General features: G+C 46.3%; 1 protein-coding gene across 1 annotated transcript in view; it reads left to right on the forward strand.

Moving 5' to 3' along the window:
- kctd16b (potassium channel tetramerization domain containing 16b) overlaps nt 1-23,624 on the forward strand; it is a 68,781-nt gene extending 45,157 nt beyond the window's left edge. The window contains exon 3 of the mRNA XM_035435026.1: nt 23,143-23,624. Coding sequence (XP_035290917.1) covers nt 23,143-23,594 — 452 coding nt within the window. The 3' untranslated portion in view covers nt 23,595-23,624. The remainder of the gene's footprint in view (nt 1-23,142) is intronic.
- Nucleotides 23,625-23,850: the final 226 nt, after the last annotated feature.

Raw genomic sequence — 23,850 nt, forward strand, 5'->3', positions numbered from 1 at the left:
TACAAATGGGATGCTATTTTTTAAAAAAAAGTTTACTTGGATACGGTTATCAACTTAATGTGCCTCATAATAACAGCCTAAAAAAATGTTTTCCACACTTACAGAGGATGGCCTGTATAGTGTGGAACAGATTTTTTCCCCAGTGATTATTACATTTTCCCATTTCGAAAAACAGCTTTACGGTCGTGTTGCCTTCGCGGACGGCCGTAATCATGTTGCTTCAGTGCTTCGCCCGGTCTCCGCACCTCTAAACATAACTCATATTCTACCCGGCGAGGTAAATAACCACCCAAACAAAACAGACCTTGAGATGAAATTGGAAAGGTAATTCAGGCCGCCACAGTGACAGCATCAGATGAAATTATTTCGCAGAGCGAGGGCGGGAAAAAAAAAAAGAAACGGCCGGCAAAATGGAAACATTATTTTCTGTATTTTCCCCTCATTTAGGCTCCCTAAAAACAGACCGAAAAGAAGAGCCGTGTAATATTCTGCTATGTGCGGAACGACGGTAATAATGCGTATCGCTGTTGTTTGCCATTTTGTGATTTGCCTTGAGGTCAGGGATAATTTGCAACTCAGTCAACGGGAAGATTATGCCAAACAACGCGCAGCTATCAAAAAATGCCGTGATGGGCCCTGCGTTACGGCGAACAATCTCTAATATCCGAGACGCGCGGGGGAAGCTTCAGGTGGGTCTGCAATAGTAAGGTGGAAATAATTGCGCAATTTACTCTAATGTGTCCAATTTGGACATCGCTAACATGAATAATTATGATTTACATGCCGAGCAGTACCCTTTTGTGGGAATAAAATGCTTGCATCTCGTATCTTATGCATATTCAATAATTCATTTATTCAGCTCAATCAAGTGAGGAACTAAAATACCTCCCTTATATGCGAGGCTGTGTGGATTTTGGCATCGGTCCCAGTTTACCCCGCCTTGGGGTTTGTGATAAGGCTGGCACCTGTTCAACTCTACTCCAGACTCCTCTTTCCTGTGAGGGAAATATCTGATGCGCAATGCAAGTGGAACGGATTCTGGACAGGCTTTTATTGCGGTTCAAAATTTTATTGGCTTTCATGCTCAAAAATTTGGAATAAAAATAGGAGAGTGGCATTGGGAACTGAAAAAAAATATGCATTTGCGTTAATGCATGCATACTCATTGGGTGCTGAACAGCCAAGAATCTCATAATGACAAAGCAAAAAAAAACAAAACAAACAAACAAAAAAACAAACAAACAAATGGCTGTGGCTTTATCTGCAACCGCAAACCACACAGTGCACTCGCGTGCATGTTTCCTTCAGATGCCATTTGGAAGTACGAACTTGTTGAGAATGAAACTCTTGACTTTGGGGAATGGGAAAATTAATAATAATAATTAATAAAAAATACAATGTGGCGATAATTTTCTGCGACTCACCATGGGAGCCGGTGACGGAAAGCAATTACTGGGAATAACTTGCGTGGTGTTTTAAAATACCGTATTTAAAATAATTTTATTCATCCCCATGGCTGTTGTTATATTCTACGTATCCATGTGTGTCTGTTGTTAACTCGGCTGCAAGTAATTTTCCCCTCAGGCATGGGGAAAAAATGAGTTTAATTGAATATCACTACTTATTTAAGAAATTTTTATATGCATATTAATATAATGACACCGACCCACATCAGTTGCCCAAGGGTTGAAGAAAGCAGATACCCATCTTGGTACCCAGCAACATTTATGGGCACAGGTGCTAATACAGAAAAATAAATAAATAATAATGAAAACAGATATCAGATGATTATGAAATATGATTTAGTTCAGGCGCTTAAGGGTAGGTTATGGCAATGGGGCAAAATGCAACCAACCACAATTATGTCAGAGAAATACACTCTGTTCATATAAGAGTAATAAGCACTGTTCACATAAGAGGAATAAGCTTTGTTCACATCACAGTAATTAGCTCTGTTCATATAAGAGGAATAAGGGAAATACGTTCTGTTCATATAAGAGTAGTAAGCTCTGTTCTTATAAGAGGAATAGAGGAATTCCTCCTCTTACAGAAACCACAGGTAAGGTTTTGGGCAGCCTGTCAGTTTTGGGCCACTTTAGCCACTGTGACCGGCCGCTCGGCAGTTTTATCACGTAGTTTGGGTCCTCGGCCGAACGCGGCGCAACTGCATATCACGCCCGAGACATGGCCCCGTCGAGGTCGAGCCGTGGCGGTGTTCTGGCAGCCTGGACCCGGACGGGTTCATCGCCGCCATTCCACAGCGGTATGTGGGCCGAACCCAGGCGGTAAGCGCTGGGCCAGCGCTGGGCCGTCGCTGGGCCATCGCTCAGTTGCGACAGTATCTGGGACACCCTTAGATGTACTATGACAGCCTCTAATATGAACGTGAGGTGCTCGATCTTTACTCGATTATCAAATGGTGGCCCCAGCCTAAAGGCCCAGAGCGCCCCAGTCTCACAGTGTGTTGCAACTACTACTAAAAAAAAAAGAAAGAAACATTATTCCAGTCCTTCCTTAGCCCCTCCTCATCAGTCAGAAAGCGCGTTTCTTTGTCCAGGGAAATTATACCCGCTACGCTACGCTACGCGCTCAGTTTTTTTATTTACTCTGCTTTGACTGGGGAAGGGCGCTGGGAATCGCCGGGGGGCCCGCGCCCTCGTTCCCTCCCCTCGTTATCCGAGCGCGACTTCTCCTCCTCGTCCTCGTCCGCGGACGACACGCGCGAGAGCGACTTCTGATTCGGTGGGGGGGTGGGGGGGGCTGATTGTGATGGGGCGGGTAGCGTCTGGTCCTCCGCGACAGGGGGCCGCGTCTCTTTATACACGCCTGACAAATCTGTCTCGGGGGGGGGGGGGGGGGGGGGGGGGGGGGGGGGGGGGACACTCCACACACACACACACACACCCACACACACACACGCACACACACACTCACACACACACACACAGCCTTGGACCGTGAGCTGTCAAATCCCTGGCAAGTAATGTTTCGCTGTGCTGTTGAGCATATTACCCCATGCAAGGATAGTGTGGATTATAATAATAATAATAATAATGCTAATAATAATAACAACAACAACAGCAACAACAATTATTATAATTAGTATTAGTATTATTATGGTGATGATGATGATAGTGATGATGATAGAGTGATTATTATCATTTTTAAAACTTATTAGTACATGATGTTACATTAGATTATTTGATACGAAATGTATTCATAGTGACGTAAAATGCAGGAGATATATGGGAAAGGACAGGCAGCGTGGAGAAATGAAATGCGATATGAAATCCGTAGCATTGTCTCTCGATTAGACGGATATTGGTAATGACAGTTTAGAAACGTGCGACTGTCAAGTAACTCATTTCCTGTGGCTTGCATCATACTTGTGGTGTGATCTTAGGATACGCTTTTGTCACCGGTCAAAATTCGGTCACAGGCTGTATCGCTTGTAGTTAACAACCAAAAAAGAACTTTACAGAACTATAATTATTTATTCTGAGTGAATGCCCCTCAAGTAGATTTTTTAATTCAGGTTGCAAAACAAAACCAGCAGGTTTAAAGTTTAATTCTGTTCTGGTCTAGCCAAATGTGACTAATTGGGTGAAAGCTTTTTTTTAAAAGACATTATAGTGCACAATAATTTGGTTTGCTGTTTAGCAGTCTGTTCTGCTGGGAGGGTTGGGAAATCTGATGAACCATGTGATCAGAGACCAAGGAAACGTGAGGAAGTCTGGATGGGCACCATGCATGCAATACTTTAATAAGAAGATTGGAGAGGATATCATTGGGGGGGCGGGGGGGGGGGGGGGGGGGATAGCTCAAAATTACTTTGGCACAGAATTGAAACCTGCCGTGAATTCCGTCGAACGCGCACCTCGCCCGTTCCCTGTTTGGACGCCAGGTTTCCTCTGGCAGGTCGGGTGGAGAACAGGATCAGATCAGACTCACGTCGCTCGATTTTGGGAGCCCACGGGGCTACACCGCGACAGAGGAGCGGGGGGGTAGATACGATCCGGGGTGTCGGAGCTGATGCATCATGGCCGCTGCAGTTGCACTGGGTGGTGTGGAGTCTGGAGATTTGTGTTATTGGACACGTGTCGGATGACGAGACTCTGGTCAGTGCGCCCCCTTGTGACAGCTTTTGCAGTGGCGGCTCAGGGTCTGTCACTGAAACTGTGCGGGCTTACTGTGTTCAGCAGGGCTAGCAGACACTATCTAACAGATTGAAGAAAGAAAAGAATTAAAGCTGTATGCAACCTTGCCGCTTGCGCACACTTTTCAGTTTTTCATAAGGTCTGTAAAACCGATGTATTTTTGCACTGGATTTGTTGCAATGCGTTTATGTTTCATACTAAGGGTCTTTTCTGCGAGTAGGTACTGCATTCATGTTCTGCTGCTTGGGAAAACTTGGTAATTTATAATGCAATAATGCTCGACGGATTTAACCTTGTGAAATGGGCAGATTCTTTCAGATTCCAAAATGTCAAATGCCATGTCAAAGTCATTGTCATGCAAAGGCAGTTTAGAAAGGCAGAATGTGCCTCCAGAGGAGCAGTTAGGCAGCCCCACTAGCGAGATGCTACATTATGTACCCCAGGCAGGTTTTGAGTCCAATTTTTTTTCAAATTTAAAAAAGCTTTCAGATCTTGAGGCAAGCACTTTGACAATGGCATTTACATGATTGGTATCTGTACCTCTCATGGCGTCTGCTTTTTCCACGTGAAATGTACCTCTGCAAGTTGCTCTGGCTAAAAGCACCTGCTAAATGACTCCTCGGTTGTAAATAGCATTTATTCCATTAAGACATTAACGTTTCAAGGTCGCTATTTCCGATAAATAATGAATTACCTGCTTAATGCAGCTTTGCTTGTGCTTAAATGGAAGCTGATCGTGGAAGACAGACCAGACCTGCTGGGGCTTATGGGTAAAATGTCCAAACTGCTTAATGAGGCTGCAGTCAGCTCAGTCAATGTGTCATCATCACCCTTATCGACTCTTTTTCTCTTATGAACTCTCTTTCCCTTATGAACTCTCATTCCATTATGAACTCTTTTTCCCTTAAGATCTGTCTCTCCCTTTCTCTGTCAATCTATCAAATTAGTTTGATAAACTAAACATCAGCAGGCTGTTTACATGTAATCCATGTCTGGAAAAGTGTACAGATTCAAGATGACGAGATTGTCTTTGTTGAGTCTGAGACAGAACTCAAATCTAGATGCTACAACTGACAAAACGACGAGCTGCTGTTTGCCGAAAGGTAACGTGGATGAGAGGCTACGCTTTCAGAAGAGAGGGTTCCGAAGGGCGTCTCAGTGTCTCCATAGAGGAACCCTGTCTAGCTCAAGGGTTCTTTGTTGGTCGAAATGGTTCAGTTTGGCAGCTTTTGCACTTTTATCAGCTACCATACAGGGTTCCAGGAAGAACTAACAAGGGGTCCCCTATGGAGACAAGACCATGAACCGTTTTTTTTTTCAGAAAGAGAAGCTTGTGAGAAATGGTCTTTATCTGAAGTCCCACTGTTGTCTGTCAGGACAGGCACAGTGTTGCTTGTAGGCTTCAGGGAAGGAGGGCAGTCTGTCCCTGTCATAATTAAGGTACAGTTTAGTGCCAATTTAGTGGTAAAGGTTAAAGACTACACCTCTTAGTTTAGATTCATGATTACTGTATATGGACCAATCACTAAATCACATTACATTACAGGCATTTAGGGGACGCTCTTATCCAGAGCGACTTACAGAAAGGTACAATGGCAGTGTCCCAACCGGGAATCGAACCTGTGACCTTTAGGTTACAAGACCAGATTCCTTACCCATTATACTACACTGCTGCCCCACATATCACTGCATGCCAGCAGTAAACTTCTGTACCCTTCCTAGTTTTCTAAACAAGGGATACTGCCAAACCGAAATCCCACATGCCCTTCCAGTCGAAAAAAACATTCCTTTTGAACTGAGTCGATGCGGGCAACACACGCACAGGCGCGATTTGGGTGGTCCGTTCCCGGTTCCTTAATGGGGGCTCGGCGTGCCGAAATTAGCCGAGATTGCTTTGGATTCCTCTGATCTTTCTGAGACGCGCGCGTCTTAATTACCTGCTTCGTTTGCATAGAGCGCTCGCGCGTTTTTCGAGGTGTGGCAGCGGGCCGCTATTTTTTTGAATTTATGGTTACGGATCTTCAAAATCCTCAAAGCCACTCGTGTTTCCTGCACAATGTGGGCTTATTATAATGGGCCCTCTGGGAACGCCGGCTCTGATTTATGAGTTCCTTTCAGCTCTCTTTGAAATTCGCCGGCGTTTGATAGGGAGACAGGCTGACGGCGGGGGGTGGGGGGGGGGGGGGGGGGCGTTGGCGCATCGTCACACACGTGGGCTGTGTGCTAGCAAACCGACCCCCGTCTCGATTTCCGTAGGGTTGCAAAGGGAAGGGCCCTGTGCCAAGCGCTGCTGTAAAGCGATGCCTAGACGAGCTGACATCTCTGTCTTCTCTGGGAGAATAGGGGAGGTCACCCCATGTGAAATCCACCTCTCGTGTGTCTCTTAAAGGATTCGGTCCTTTTGATGGGGATTGGGGGAAGAGGGGTGGGGGGGGGGAGGTCGGGTACCGCTACAGAGAGACAGAAGTGTCGCACATGCTATTCTAATTGAAATGAAAATCCGGGAGGACTTGATGTCACAGGGATCTTTCGTAAGTGTCCGCGTCTCAGCGTGTGAAGTGCGCTGACTTACGAATCGTTCGCCTCAGTTAGACAACAACTGCAGAGTGATCGCACATCCAACTGACAAAAAAAAACAAAAAAGAGAAAAGGTTGCAAAAATGTAGACGTTTTGGAACGGGCTAGTCGCGGAAGTGCACCTCTGTGCCACTCTGTGGGCCATTTCCACGCTGCTGGTTGGACGAATCCGATCACGTCTACGAACCCCGAGAAGCAGCGGTGGGGGGAATTTGGGTCAGGGCCCAGCTGCTGATAAGGGAATTTTGGTGTAAATGTGTCCTCTTTTTAGGGATCGCTTCGTTGCGCAGTGAAGAACCTGTCCCCCCCCCACCATCCACCCCGCCTCCCCCTCCCCCCCTCCACCACCTCTCCTCCCTGGTTCCCCTCTCACGGCGTGTGTTGGTTTTCCTTAATGAATCCACCGCTGCTTCGCTTGATCACTTCGGCGGCTGGCTAATTGCCTTTCTGCGCAAGCGGCGGCTGCCGGGACTAATTGGCCAGATTCGTTTCGGGCGGTATGACATCACTGTACCCTCAGCCGAGGACGATTTCGCGAAAGAGGACACGAAGAGAAAAAAACGATTAAAAAAAAAAAAAAAAAAGGAAAGCCTCTCATTTCAGTTGAGGGCAATGGGGTTAGGTACATATTTTTATAGCTACGACCCCCAACGTGACCTCTCAGTCAGCTGACCATCTTGAGCGTTGACCTCAGGGGTGGGAGTGCGGTCGAGGGAAGGGAATGCTGGGATAGATTTTCTGCCACGGCGCAATCAGCCGCACTCCAGGAACCCTCCTCCGCTGCCCGTGTTAGGAACAGCTGCTCTATTGTAATGAAGCGAAAACCTCGTCAGTCGGCAAAGCCCGGTCAGTCGCTCAGAGTTTCGGCGAGGGTCTCGCGGCGCTCTCTTTGTTTTGTTTTTCTCTGCTTTTGTTCTCCTGCCCAGCTCCTGTCAGATTTATTTTATTTTATTTATTTATTTAGTTATTTACTTTATCGCAGTTCGCTATCTATCGTCGGTGTGGCGGGAAAAAACGGTCTGTCAGGCGGAAAGCGGTCCGCCGGTAAAACGGATAAAGGGTCTAAACAGGAAGTGGAGCAGAACGCCTGGCCGGTTAAGTGCAGCTGGTGCATGCTGGGAGCGGCGGGCGAGCATTTTGAAAGCGGGGTTTGCGTGTGGTCCTCGAGGCGGGGGGGAGAGCGGGGGAGCGGGGGAGCGGGGGCCAGACGGAGATAACGGTCTGACAGATCTCTCGTATCAAGCGGCTGACCGAGCCTCAGACCCCTGGTCAGGCCTTGTTAGCGGAACGCTGGGCCGGCCAATCACACGGCTCGGGGAGAGAGAGACAGAGTTACCCTTCATCTCGCGAATGTTAGCTCGCCCCCTTTTGTGATGTCGACAGGGCGTTTTTTGAGCAGTTTTTTTAACGGTTTCGTTTTGTTAACGGTTTTTAACAAAGATCCTCTGATTCTGGTTCTGTCGGAACGGGTCTCAGGTGGGACTCCTGCTATACGGACCCAATTAAGGACCCAATTGCACGCGAGCTCTTTTTGTAGTTCTCAGTGCTCCCTTTATTTATTTATTTATTTATGATGTTTTATTATTATTATTATTATTATTATTATTTAACCTCAGCAGTGCTGTAAGTGATATCTCCGGAGCAGATATTTGTATTTGCCAGTCCGTCGCTCTCCCGGGAGCCGCGCGCGCATCGGAGAAACGTTCATGCGATCAAACACGGGATTGATGCGCCGGGCGCCTTAGGGCAGTACATCAAATCTTACCCCCCCCCCCCCCACCCCATCCCCCCCCCCCCCCACACATGCACCCCTCTTGCTCCACCCCGGCGCGTTATCGTCTCTCGAAAGTGGATTACGCAGATTTACCCGGCGACAGGACCATGGGAGTGGATCGCTTACGCGGCGGGAAGTTTACACAAGGGGGGGGGGGGGTGCGCGGAGTCTTAAGCCGACCTCAAGGGGTCTCCCCGGGAGGAACGCTTTCATGGGTTTAGTGCTCTCGCAAAAAAAAAAAAAAAAAATGTCCTCCTTTTCTTCATGGGAATGAATAGGCTGTAGAAGGACTCTCGTGGGACAGGGGATCGCACTTAATGAAATATCGCGCCAGATTCCAGCAGTAGCTGCGCGGGAGCCTTCGGGGGGCTTGCTGTAGTACGGCGGTAATGAAGGGAAATCTCGCAGGATTGCGGCAAAATCGATACGACCCCCCCCCCCGCTCGGGCTCGGAGGCAAATACCGGGAAGCGATTCGGCACGTCCGCTCCCTCAGAAGGTGGGGCGGCAGTGTAGTATAGTGGGTAAGGAGCTGGTCTCGTAACCTAAAGGTCACAGGTTCGATTCCCAGGTAGGACACTGCCATTGTACCCTTGAGCAAGGTAGTTAACCTGCTTCGCTTCGGTATATATCCAGCGGTATAAATAGTATAAATAAAGATTTGTAAGTCGCTTTGGATAAGAGCATCTGCAAAATGGCTGTAATGTAATGTAATGTAGATGTACAAAGAGGAATCAGCTTCTGAGCTGACAGTATTTTCTGCTTCATTTGTGTGCGGATTGTGGTCAGCAGCAATTTGTTAGCAGAATGAATGTTAATATGAGGGCTCTCCCCCCCCCACCCCCCCATAGAGGGTATGTAATGTAATTAACTATGTGTATAATGCATTACTGCAAAGCCCTAATTAGACTACAGAGGGACGTACAGTATGAGTGGTCTGGTAGGATGACATTCAAACTATAGAGAAATAATTAACACGGTTTAATGTGTGGCGCAAGGTTGACAGGATGACAGTTTGGCATGCAATTATATCATCTTTACTTGTGGTCACTATTCATTATCATATTCATTGTTCGCGTGGACACATTAGTTGGCCAGTTCATAAGTGACTGAACAGCTGTCCTTAATGGCAGCGATTAACATATTTATTTGTGTCATTTCTCACTTCTTGGACTCTCTGTGCATCTAATGCAGGCCCTTCATGCACCCTAATGGGCATTCGCTTACAACAAAAAAAAAGTTTATAAAAGCACACGTCTTTCTTAAAAGATTTTATCCGTAGCTATATCCCAGGTAGTGTGCTTTCACTTTACTTTCCAGAAGTAAACTCAGATTATGGTTTAAAATGCTTGAAGTCTACCGATCTAGTATATTAAAGCTTAGAAGTAGTTCATAAATGCCCTAAAAGTTCTGAAATAGTTCCAGGAAGTACTTTAAGTATACTTAAAAAGGGCCAATTTAGTTTTATAAATGTATGTGATGCTCTTAAATAAAGAATGTCAAAAGTGGAGGGACCGTTTCCCAAACCCCAATGCTCAATGCTGAAAGATAATAACGCATCATTTGTTAGTTTTAAAGAAGTGCCATGTCACTATTATTTAAATGCGAGAATAATGTGAAAAGTTACTTTGTTTACCATATTCACTGTGAAGTTCTGTCCTTCAAAGTCATCATGGTTTCTCCCCAGCACTCATAAGGACCAGGTCTGATTCCCATTCTTTTTGGGTCTTTACGGTACTTAGATAATTATCCCCTTTTTTTTTTGTTTAGAGCAAGAATAACTCTTTGCTTAGTGAGTGCTATTTAGCTACCTGCATTGTTAGCTGCAGCTGCTGTTCCCCTGACACTGACACCCCAATTTTCCGTGAGTCATGTCCCATCCGCAGCAAATGATGAATATACTCGAGTGCATTATTTTCATGCGGGAAGAAAAATAGAAAGAAAAACAGAAAAATCAGCCCAATGCTTTCGTCCCAACACAATGAGAAAATAGCCCAATTTGCTGTGAAATAGCCCAAGTTAGCAACACTATAATTGCTGATACAATTGTCTGGCGTTCTGCAAAGCTGTAGTACCGAGTACAGATTGTGCCGTTTTGAGCCGAGAAGAAGCAAAGAAGTTCTGGATCCATATTAAAAGTGCATTTTTAATGTTTTTTAATGCATAGCATCACTGCACTAGCTGATTTGGAGTTATATGAAGTGTATTCTTTTGCTTTAAACCACATGCACACATTCGTTCCTGTAGCAGCCATTCTAAATTAAAATTTTCTTATGTAAATATACATTTTCGAGACAGGAATGATAATTGGATGGATGTGATGATTAATAGCAGATTGTTGCATTTAGTCTGAAGTGATTTCTTTTTTCGTCCGAACTGCAAGAATGTTAATTAAAATGGAAATTTAAATTGATTGCAATTATCTGAATTGATGCAATGTAGTAATTTCAGAATTGAGGCAGCGTATTATATTCAAATTGGCACGTTGATACAGACATTGTGCACTCTATTTAAAAATAAAGTTTCAAATATAGGGACATCATGAATTGTTTGAGTGACAGAGGACACTGCCCACATATTGCATGTATAGATAATTGTGAAATTACAAAGCTAATGACAATGTGGCTGAGGGGATAAATGTGAATGTACATATTCTCCTGTAGAGCAAGACTGAAGGTCTTGGTCTTACGTCACCTACGTCATCAGGGGTACTAAATCTAAGGAATCTTATCTTTTCAAGTCTGCTATTGCATATATTGCGCTGTGAATCTTTCCTTTACAGATCTCAGTGGACTGCAGAATTCTTTAAATTTCCTTTTCTGAAATTGTTTTGCAGATTTTAAGAACGTGCATTAAAATCCCACATGGCTTTCTCTGTCTTAGGACGGAGTACCAATGCTTAAATTAAGTTTTTTTTGTTTGTCTCTTTAGTTTATTGTTTTGCCATCTTACATCTTTAACGCTCGATGAAGCAGAATTCATCTTACATGCTGAGTCTCAGATGTGAAATCGAAGCTGTCCCTTCACAACCGATCCCATTTATGACCCCATAAAAACTGTCGTTTGTTCTGGCAATAAAAAAGGTCACGGAAACAAACATGCCAATGTTGTGTCTTGAAGCAGAGTGTCTTGAATTTAGCTGCATACACAGAACACGAACATTTGTACGCTAACATCTAAGCACTGGATCCTGTAAACCAGTGGTCTCCAACCCTGGTCCTGGAGAGCTACAGGGTCTGCTGGTTTTTGTTGTCACCTTAAAATCAGCACTCAATTGAGACCCAAGACACCAGGTGAGTTGAGTTAACTGTGTAATCAACAGCTCTAATTGATTCATGAAGTGCAGAGTCACTATGAAAACCGGCAGACCCTGTAGCTCTCCAGGACCAGGGTTGGAGACCACTGCTGTAAACTCAGTTACATAAACACAGTTGCCACTGTCACTCATGTTTTATAGCTGTTCAAAAAAAAAAAAAAAAAAAAAAAAAAAATATATATATATATTGTAACACATCGCGACACACCCCTTTTCTAAAAAGTTGGGCACAGGGAGATACGAGAATCCTGGAATATTCCGGTCTTTATTTCGTACTTTAGAGAGAGAGAGAGTTACTACAAAACAAACAAAACAGCTTAGCCCTTCACCCTCACGGGATCAGGGTGAAAATAATAAAGCAACACAACAAACTAAAATAACAAAGACAAAATAACAAAACTAAAAAAACACTTCCCAGCCTTTTTTTCGTGCTGGTACGTTTCTCTCTCTTTCTTCATTTCTGTCTTCCTTGGTCACAGACCCCTACTGGGCAGAAAGCACACTTTAAATACCTGGATTTAATTAATGACGCACTCCAGGTGTGTGTGCCTACTTAACCAGTAGGCGTGGTCCTCAGGCTGCCCCAAACCTCTCCCACAAACCGAGCCCTGTCACACTGGATACATATATATATCCAGCCACAGTGTGCCAGCCATGTTTACATTATGCTAAGATAATCCATCTGCCCAAACAACTTCCTGCCCCCCCCCCCCCTTTCCCCCCCTCCTCCCCCCAGCCCCCTTCACCCGCATGTCATCCTCCGTTGTCAGGGAAATCAATCAGGAGGCAATCGTCCAAACTCGGGATTGACTTGACGACGCATCGATCGCAGCAGAGAGACAGACTAAAGACCGCATTGAGAGACCGGGCGGATGCAGACACATGTGTGTGTGTGTGTGTGTGTGTGTGCCTCCCCAGTCAATACCAATGGGTTCTGAGGGCAGGAAGTAATGGCTCTTGTAATGGCAAGTTGAGGAAAGGCTTTGAAGGAGGTGGTGGCAGGTTAAGCTTACAACCCCCGCACCCCCCTCACACACACCCCCCCCCCCCCCCCCCCCCGCAGGAGGGGCTGTCCCGTGGGAGAGAGCGCACACGTGGATGGACCCCCACCCCCCCGGCATGATATTCAGTCCTCCTGCTACCGGGGCGTGGCCGAGAGAATAGGGTGGGGGGGTGGCGGTGTTGTCAGACAGAGGCTAATGGAGAGGGATTAAAAATGGATAGAAGGGGTGGAAGGGATGCGGAAGATCGTCCAGAACACCCCTCCCGGGATGTCCCATCAGGCAGAGCCTTATGGAATGGTGAGGGTAATGCACCAGGACAGGCTGCGGGCTTGGCCGGCTGTAGCCCACTGTCGGGGAGATCGAATCCTAATCACGACCAGGCTCCACTGTTGCCCAGCAGCGTCACAGGCCGCTGCTGCCCGATTGGCTGCGGCTTCGCCCAGCGATGGAACCGTGGGGGTACAGGTTTAACGGCTTCTTCCACCTCGGGGTCTCCCCCCAAAATCCATTAGTGACCACCACGTCAGATGGGAGCCTGCAGTCTGTAAGAACTGCAGTCCAGTATGCAAGAAAAACCAAAATGGCTGCACAAGCTCAGCCGATGGACTGCAGAATGCTGATGTTCTTGTGATTGCGTGGGCTTACAGTGGTGATTAGCCATTTCAAATCTGAAGAGAAAAGAAACTGTTGGGTCATTTAAAAAAAACTGTTGTGTTGTGGCTTCTGGTTCTTGGGTTTGTAAACTAAACCCCGCCAAGGCGTAACTTGGCGGGATGGCATACCTGCCATCCCAATCCAGGGTTTTTATCATATCTGTCTCTCTCTCTATCTGTCTGTCTGTCTATCTATCTATCTATCTATCTATCTATCTGTCTATCTATAAACGTTTGAGAGAAATGCTCATGAGAAAATCCCTGCTGTTGGGTACTGGGTGACCACTGACTAACCCCCCGCTTTGCCCCCCAGGTCTGAAAGTGGGTCATTTCTGTTCATAAATAGCACCACGACTTTGCTCTCTCTTTCTGTCGGGGGGGGGGGGGGGGAGATAAAAACCTTGAGGTCACTTGTCAGCTCCAAAATGGAAGCCGCGAAAAAAAAAACGAACAACAGGTTCAGCCAGCGTGAAGCAGGAAGCGGCGCGAAGCACAAAGCGTGACACGCTCCTCCTCTGCAGCCGCCGATGCCACTTTCGAAATATACCGACGCATTAAAATCGCGCCCTCTCGAGTTCTGTCTCACGGGTTGTCCTCCGTTCACCCCCCGCCCCCCTCAGCAGCCTTGCACATTTAGGGACGTGATACACGCACCCTCATATACTGCAAATTAAACTCCTCAGCAGCAGCAGGGAGTCCTGCACCTCCATAGCACGCACTCACGCCCCGTTTCTCCTGCGGTCTTAGTTGCCAGTCGAGGGTTGCATCCGTGTTTATGGGGTGTGAGGAACAGATGTCGCGACAGAAATAGCTAGCAACTGAGTTGCTGGCACAACAAAGTTTATTTGTGTTAATTTTGTGTGTGCATGCATGCAGGTGTGTGAGTACGTGAGTGCGTGTGCGTATGTGCGTGTGTGTGTGCAAGTGTGTGCAATTTTAACACATTTTTATTGACACATCCTAAGGAAAAGACACATTCACTTTACAGTTGCCAAAGATCTTGGATAGTTGCTTCTCGCCCAGGTTCCTCGGTGTCATTTCGACTTTGGGGGAGACACACTGCTGGACGACCTAGTCTCATGTAGTCAAACGTCAAGTCTCACAAGCGTACAAGCTAGTCTAGGGACCCGTTCATGTGAAAGCATTGGAGATGACATGTCTCCCTGGCCTGACAGGTATGACCTAACCTAGTGTTGAAGCTTAATTTTGACACAGTAATTCAGGGCTGCCCAGCCCTGTTCCTGGAGATCTACTGTCCTATATGTTTTCACTCCAGCCCTAAAAAAAGCAGACCTCATTCAACCGCTAGAAATCTCATTGAGCTGCTAATTAGTAGAGTCAGGGGTGCCAAATTAGGGTTGAAATTAAAGCCTACAGGACGGTAGATCTTCAGGAAAAGGCTTGGGCGGCCCTGCTGCAATCGGTTACTGAAATGTTCAGATGCTTGCAGTGAACTCGGTAGGAGCGTGTGAACGTTTGCATTTTTATTAGCTGTGAATTTATGCGGCGATTTTGTTTAGGCAGTGCTACTGACGCTTCAAACGCTCCTCCGGATGCAAGCTGACGTATGCAGAGCTAACGTTGGACGTGTTTATCACAGTGCAGGGTGGTGGTGAGGGTATCTGGGGGCAGGGAGAGGGAGTGGTGGGGGTGGTGGTGAGGGTATCTGGGGGCAGGGAGAGGGAGTGGTGGGGGTCTGGGGGGGGGGGGTGGGGGGGTCTGGGGGGGGGCGGGGGGTGGCGCAGTGGGACGCACAACCCGACTTGACCTGACCTAAGATGACAGCTCATCGCAGCACATGAGCCGGGCAATTAGACTGGGTTTAATGGGCTCTGACCACAGACAATATGCCCTTTCAGAGTGGATATTAAAAAGACATTTGAATCTTTTATTTATTAAATTTTTTTTTTTTTGGTCTCCCTGGAATGGAAACATAAATTGAACATGCACAGGAAAGGGCAGGATGCATGCTGCACTCTCATGAAGGAAAGGGTTCTAAAAGGCTCCTCTGTGTCTCCACAGAGGAACCCTGTCTAGTTCAAGGGTTCTATGACAGCTCAATCTGGGAGCCTTCACTCCTTCCACACCTACCATAGAGAGTTCCATAAAAAACTAAAAAGTGTTCTCCTGTGAAATTTTTTTTAGAATCAGTCACCATTAGAATCAGTTTGGTTGTCTTTAGCTCAACTCTATTCTGATTTTCTCCACTTTAGGGTCCAGCCTATGCATGGAAGTACATTCTGCTGAACAAAACCCAGTTTGATTATTTTCAAAACAGACAGAATATGTGCAGCTATGCAGACAGAGGACAGAGAAATGGACACACTGGGGAAAACTAGGGACCTCAAGCATATGCAAATCAAACGGTTCTTGTAAAAAAAAAAAAATGGTGGGAAGACCTGGTTGCCTATAGTTACGGCTCACAAGGCTAGACCTCAGTGACTATGAAAGTTGGGTGAGTGTTGGGCCACGTTTGGCTGGAGCTTCAGTGACCAAGACAACTGTGCATGCCGGCGGTGATAATGATGATGATGATGATGATGATGATGATGACCCTAGCCTGGAACAATGAGCAAAGGGAAAGTAGACAGAGTAGTGCTGTGATGTCTGTGCATTAAACGTAAAAAGTGAAAGCCAACCTAAAAAAAAAAAAAAAACTATTTAATAAGATCCCCCTCTCCTATATTGGTTTTTGTCCTGATAACCAAAAGGTTCTCACCTGCCTGGATTTGTTTTCCGGAGTGTTTCTGAGGCAAGTAGCAATTCCAGGCCCCCCTCGACCTCCCCCTCACCCCCCCCCCCCACCCCCCCCGATAACCCAGCAGGATCTTTGAGTGAATTCCCCGGCCGCTGAACTCGAGAAAGAGGGGAAACGGAAACAGCGAGAGCACAAAGATCACCCCCAAGCAAATGAAGCCGAAAAACAGTTTCCACCGGAGCCAAAACGTTTGGGCGGCAGAGTGACCTTCTTTGTGTTCGTAAAAGGGCGCTGAAAAGCCTTTGCCAGCCTTGCCTGGTGTAAACAGAGACTGCCTCAAACATGGAGCCTTGTCTTAATCAATACACCTAGCAAGGCTAGAGTTGTGAGCAAGCGGCCACTGCAGTAAATTATTCAAGTTGAAATGTGAATATTTTCACTTAACTTTCGAAGTTTCGAATGTTTCAGAGTTCCGAACCACCCCGATTCCCGAAAGGTCTGTACTGGTGATGTTACAGTGCAGTATTTCCTAAAAATGTGGATTTATGTGATAGCAACATCATTTCAGTTGATGCGTGACTCTCACTAAACCACAATGCTTTGACTGTTTCAGCAAGCAATCCACACGATTAACAGGTGTGGAATTCCTGGAAGTAAAAGACTGCAAAGCTGGCATCTCTAGTTGAAACACTCTGTAGGTCATGGACAAATAAACAAATGAGCGAAGACAAGTAAAGGAGGAGTAAAAGAGATAAAAAGAGAAGTGAGACAAGACAGGAGGAAAACAAAACAAAGCAAAGCAAAAAAAGAAAAAGATAAGTAGAAAGTAGGATACACCAACAACAGCACTAATGAAACAATCTGCCTTGCTTTCAAATGCTGCAATTATGTTAATTTTTGGATGGGTCTACTTTTGTACAGTGATATCCCATACTGTGTGTGTGTGTGCATTTTATGGAACAGACAATGGTTATAGATATTATACAGAAAAACTGACAAGACAGCAGACCCGCGCTTTTTAAGGATTTGACATGTTGGGAAGCAGGAGCCAGATACACAACCCATAAATCAACATACAACCTGCTGTGACTCCCTAAATAACCTGAATGTAGGTCCTGAACCATATTTTCTTACTCGGGTAAACAGAAGATAAACGTGGGGAACGGTGCCATTACACCGTGCCCTTGTGGAGAGCCGAATGTGAAAAGTGAGCTGTTGAAAATCGGCCCGGATTATAGTTTACCACTCCCGGGCCAGATTGAACGCTGGGTAATTTTCATCCCCGGCATCTGTCTCCTCCGCAACTCTGCTGCGGTCGGCCTGGTCCGGCCCGGTGATTTTATGTAGACGAGGTGGGAATCGGCAGGCCCGCGGATTTAGCTGTATCACGGAGTCAGGGCCCATTTTTCAAAGCGCCAATTAGGTGTGGCTCCTTCATCGATCAGAACGCCCTCACACGCGCGGCGACACAAATGAATGGCCTGCTCAGCACTATAAGCAAAAGAGCTGGATGGGAAGAGTCTCGTCTTCCCCTGCCCCCCCCCCCCCCCAACCCCCGCCTCTCCTCTATTTATTGAGCAGGTAAAGTCTGCGTGCTGACATCTTAAGTAATTAGAGCGCGTATTTGTCTTTGCGATGCATCAAGGTTGGTCGTTCCAGTCAAGGGGTTTATCTGCTCGCGCTACGCGGCAGACCTGGGTCAAACGCGTATTTGTTTTGGATTCAAATACTTTTCTACGCTTCACTGATCTTGTCTGGTGTATTAGAACCAATGAAATACTCTAAAAAAAGTAAAAAGTAGAAACACCGCATTCTGGTCATATTGGCAGGCTCAATTACAGCAGGCAAGATCAACAGAGCACAGAAAAGTATTTGAATCCAAAACAAATATGCATTTGACCCAGGTCTGCTACAGGGTTAGGGTTTGTTTCTGCCTCGGTGTTTCACGTTGGAATCGCGCTTCGTTGACGAAACGGAGAATTAACGCCGGGCAGAGTCGGCCATTTTAACACATCTTCAGTTATCAGCTAGCAGCCCCCCTAGTCCTGCAAGAAACCCGTTTTGGTTAAGAGAGAAAATAAAGTTCATAAATGCAAATCTTGCGGTGAACCTGTATTTCTGCTCCCTTCTCAGTGGACATTTTTTCCTGGTGAGAAGTCGGTTAGACGGTGTTTCGGCATTCAGGTGAAAACCCAGCAGCATATGGCTGAAAAGTCATAGTCTTCTATGATCCCACTAGGACGTCGCCAGCCTATGTCAAGGGCAAATCCTCTGCTATATCAGGGTGAAACTTACTCCTTTTTTTAAAAACGTAAAAACATCTCTCAACCCTGATTTCCACCCCTCTAGATGTCTGTATTGCAGCTTCTGCTCGCTGGGTGGGAGCTAGGCATACTGGGGGGGTGGGGGGTGGGGGGTGGGGGGGGGGATTTGGGAAGGCTACAGATGCTATTGTAACTCCGATTGTTAAATGGAAAGGGTCGTGGGTGGGGGGGTGGGGGTTGATGACACCACTTATGGCAATGACAAGGAATTGAATAGGCTTACGGGGCCTCATTCTTCTGCAGCTCAAAACTGCATTCAATTTCTGCCCCGGATGATGCAAATCCGAGCCATAAATACGCGCCAGACGGATACGAAACACCGGCTAATCCAATCTTACTGTAATGGGCTAATGTCAAACTAAGTGAGAGACTGGTCGCATTAAAGTGCTCTCGATCCCCCCCCCCCCCCCCCCCACAAAGCAATTGGTTAGGGTATGTACATAACTTTATCAGAATTTAATTTTAAAAAACTGTTGAACGTATGTACGTAACCGCTCGGCAATTGGACTGTAAATGTGAGGGTATTCTTTAAGAAACCGGGGTGAAGGACGATAAATCGATCCTGTGAAAAGGCGGTTAATTGCGATGCGAATGTGGGAACCGCGTAGAGTTTCCTCGAGCTCGCCGACACCGGTGCACTGCAAATAAAAGGAAGGAAGACGGGCTGATTTGGACCGAAGAAACAGAGGAGGTAATTAACACCAGGATCACTTTATAGAAGCGAAGGAAAGGGAAACAGCGGAAAACAAACAGCGGATCTAGCCTGGGAAGGACTAATCTGAACTACGCCCGGGGATCAATCTTACATACGGCGGTGGAATTCCACTCGATTACAAGGCCCCTTGACTGACAGGGGGCCCACAAAAGGAAAAAACAAATGGCGTGGGGAGGGGGGGGGGGGGGGGGGGGGGTGTCTCATGGTGTAGCCTGCAGAACACTGTCCACGTGCTCACTGTGAGCCGCGATGTCGGCGGTTCGAGTCCCACCGCCGACCTCTGTCACACGTTTCTCCCTCTCTCTTCCTCCGTTCCTCCTGTCTCTCTACGCTGTCCTGTCCAATAAAGCTGGAAAAACCCATAAAAATGTTTTTTAAATAAAAAAATGCCGTAATTGTGCAGAGATGGGGCCCAAAGCAGCACCCCCTAGTGGCAAAACTAAGAATTTTGTTACTAACTCATTCAACGCCCTTGGCTTTTCAGCCATCCATCCATCCATCCATCCATTCATCCATCCATTATCTATGCCCGCTTATCCTGGTCAGGGTCATGGGAGGTGCCGGAGCCTATCCCAGTGTGCATTGGGTGAGAGGCCCTTGGGTTTTTTCACAATATCAAAACAATCTTTTCATGGTCATAGAGGAAGTACAAAAATAGAAGAGATTTTTTTTTTAAAAACACGCAAATACATCCACATACCATACTTTGCGGCGAGGCAATTTTTTAAGAAAGCAATTTCATTTTTTTGGTAAGTTGCGACAAAATCTCGTTACATCCGCAAGCACAAATCTTACTTTATTTAATGGCATCTGAAATGTCTGAAAGATTGCCCTTGGTATTTTTTGCTTTTAATGTAATTTTTTTTTCTTGTTTGCTCTGTATTAGAGAAAGTACTTATGCTCTTGATATTTAACTTTTTTTTTATGAAAGGACTTCTCAGTGATCTGTAAAGTAATTCAGTCCCACAGGCAAGCATCTCCCTTGTTCTGTAAAACCGCAGGCTGTACGGTCAAGTGACGAACTTCATGAGCCAGATCTTGATGCACGTTCAGTAAAATAGACCCATGTTTTATCTAAGCAAAATACAATTTGTTCTTAACGTAGAATGATGAATTGAAATATGTTTTTTTTTTTTTTAAAACCATTATTTCATAGATTTGAGTTTGGGGCTTATAGATAAGAAAAAAAAACAAAACAACTCCCAGGAGCCCACAGTGATGAGAATCTGTAGAGCCTGGGCCTAAAGCCTTTATTACACATGTGTCAGATGGTAAATGTCAAATGTCTGTTACATTATTAACACATAAAATGGAGTCAATCCAGGTTAAGCCGGGTCAGTTTCTCTTCATACATATGCGATGTTCGTATAAACATCTTCCCCTTCTCTGCTCAGAGAGATATCCTCACACCGATGTGGACTCAGATAAAAGGGGCAATAAAAAAAAATTAAAAAAACGACCAAAGTATTGTTTTAATCATTAACGAAACTGAACAAACAACGTTTACCGAGCCGTCTGTTCAAAGCAGGCTGGAGGTTCCTTCAAGCTATGATTAGCATAGCTTTTCTTAACAGGCGGTCTCCTAAGATAATGGTCTTTCGGCAACAGAGTGTCAGTCACGAGCAGGAGTGGTCTCTCATTGATGAGACAAAAATTAAAATAAGTCGGTTAACAACACGCCTGGAGCTAATTTCTATGTATAACAACGCCATGTGTTACCAAGCCACAGCAATGTAATGAAGTGATGTTTATAATTTCATGAGGACATTCAGTCGACTGCAAGCATTTCAGCTTGTTCAAAAGGATATCTCTAAATACAGGTTTTTAGCTGTGATTACTGATGCCAAGCACATGATGAAACTAATGTGTATATTGTCTGTCTATAGGGCCAAAATAACCCTGAGTCGTTGTGTTGGTTCTTCTGCACTGAGAATTGCTGGATAAGAACGTCTGACAACCAAATGCAATGCAACTGGATTTTAAGATTATATGATTTGTAATCTATCATAGGACACACACACCATTCACTCACCTATCCTCTCATACCTATGGGAAATTTACTGTCTCCGATTAGCTAAGACTTTGGACTGCGGGAGGAAACCGGAGTACCCGGAAGAAACTCCACACAGAAAGGCCCTGGCCGGGATTCGAACCCTGTACCTTCTTGCTACCCACTGCACCACCATGCCACCCATAGCTGCGCTGATGTTCACAGCACAACATGGGTTCCCATTCCATATCACTTTCGTGAGACAGATCCATGCACAGACATCCATGCAGGTGCAGAAAAATAATTTAAAATAGAATATGAATGTATAATGGCCAAAGGTTTGTCCTTTCAAAAGGTGAAGTTTTTTTTTTTTTTTACCATTTCTGAACCAAAACCTTGGTGCTCATTGACAGCTAAAGGGACCGGCAAAATACCCATAATTAGGATTATTTGGATTTATAAATTTGTGAACTGAACTCAAATTAATTTACTGAACTGACTGAACTTGGATTTTGAGTTGATTTAAGGAGATTGAAGTAATTTGTGATGGAAGAATAATGGATAATTGGAATTGTGTTTGTTGATTTAATCAGTTTTTGGAATTGAGATGAATTGAAAAGGAATTTAGAGGTTTTTTTTTTTGGTTTTTGGAAAATGACTTGAATTGATAGAATTGAAAGGGCTAGGGAATTTAATTGGAACTGAAGTGCTGTGCGTCGCTGTTGAATTGACACCGACGGTAATGTGTGCGACACAGCCTCATTCGGGCATTTAACAGCCACGTGTTTTAATAGCCAGACCGTACTGACAGTGAATAAACTGGTGCGACCGCATGTACCTTCCCCGGGGATTTCCAGGTCCTCGTCAAACAGAGCTCTGTAATTACAATAAACCTTTCCTCTCCTAGCGTGGGTGTTAATTTCATTTTTATCTTCGCCGCCGTTAGTCGTGCTGTAATCACTTCGCCGCGGAAAAGGCACGTCTAATTCGTCTTTCGCAGAAATCTTTAAGTGCCCCTGAAAGCATTTTTCGAACGCCGGCTTGACAGATTACACAAGAAATCTTTCCTCAACCTGCCAGACGTCCGCGCGGCTCCACTAAACCAGTCATGACTGACCCCAAACCGGAATCAAAATGGCCGTGTAATGACTATCAGCCCTGGCATGATGCTGCATATCTCCCGGTTAATGACTTCTCTTAAAGCATCTCATTCTGCCACCTCTGGGCGTCTGACATGTCCTTCCCGCACTCCTCCCCAACCCCCCCCCCCCCCCACACATGCCTCAAGTTTCCTGTTTGTTCTGCCCCCTGGTTGTAGAAAAGACCTTCCCACTCAGGTGTGTGGCACAAATTTCTGGGCCCTATACATAAGCAGTCTCTGTGGGCCCTTTTTCCTCTCTTGAATCCATGTCTCTCGCGCATCATTCCAGGCTTTTCGAGGGCCCTCCCCCCATTCGGGCCCTGGGTAGTCAGTCCAACTTCCCCCCCCCCCACTGCAGTCAGAACAGCAGAAGCCCTGCCCATCTTCTGACACAGACTGAAGACTCACCTCTTCAGATATCCCTGACCCCCCATTAGCTGTCCTGTCTCGTTCTCTTTCTTTCTTTGGATTCCCTTTTGGATCATGTGACAGATAAAGCAGTGATAAGATTACCTGTCTGGTGGTGCCTTCTTGAATTACAATATGAAATTTTATTTGTTTGGTCCACAATACGCTTATCGATTATTAACGGGCCCTCTCTGTGCCCTCTTGGTGATGCCGTATTTTTGTGTTCCTGAGGGTAACACTGATGTTCTCCGCTTCTACACATCACTCTGGATAAGAGTGACTGCCCAGTGATTGTAATGTTACGTAATGCAATGTAAAGTAATGTAACGTTATGAATGGCTCTTGTCTGTAGGCCTCACCTGTCGTTTTTTTCTCTCCCTCTCCAGGCGGCCCGTCCAGGTGGTCGTCGCCGCACTGCGACTGCTGCTGCACGAACCACAAGGGCGACCGGGAGGCGGTGAGCGGCAACTCCTTCAGCGAGCTCTCCACCTCCAGCTCGGAGAGCCAGTCGGAGGCCAGCTCGCCGCAGGGCACGGTGATCTGCGGGCCGGTGAGCCGGCAGGCCAACATCCAGACGCTGGACCGGCCGCCCAAGAAGGGCCCCGTGCAGATGCTGCAGCAGTCGGAGCAGCGGCGCAAGAGCGACCTGCTGCGCACGCTGACGGCCGGCTCCCGCGACACCAGCACCTGCAAGAAGCGGCCCGTCAAGGAGAAGATGACCATCGAGGAGGAGCTGGAGAAGTGCATCCAGGACTTCCGCAAGATCAAGATCCCCGAGCACTTCCCCGAGAGGAAGTATGTGTGGCAGTCGGACCTCCTCCGGAAGTACCGCCTCTGAGCCGCGGTCGACTCCGCCTCCCCCTTGCCCCCCCCCACCCCCCCCCCCGCCCCGGATTTCCCCCTCCCCTCCCCTCCCCTTCGCCCTACCCCGATACCAACCCCAACACCCAAACAACGATGAGACAAACGATTAATGGGGGAAAAAAAAAGAACGATAATAATAACAACAAGAACAAAAACAAAAACAAACAATCAGGAGCGTAAACACTTGTGCGTTCAGCTGTGGTCGTTCTTCTGCATTCCACGTTCTCGCG

The sequence above is a fragment of the Anguilla anguilla genome, chromosome 9 (assembly GCF_013347855.1).
Source record: "Anguilla anguilla isolate fAngAng1 chromosome 9, fAngAng1.pri, whole genome shotgun sequence".
Classification (NCBI taxonomy): Eukaryota; Metazoa; Chordata; class Actinopteri; order Anguilliformes; family Anguillidae; genus Anguilla; species Anguilla anguilla.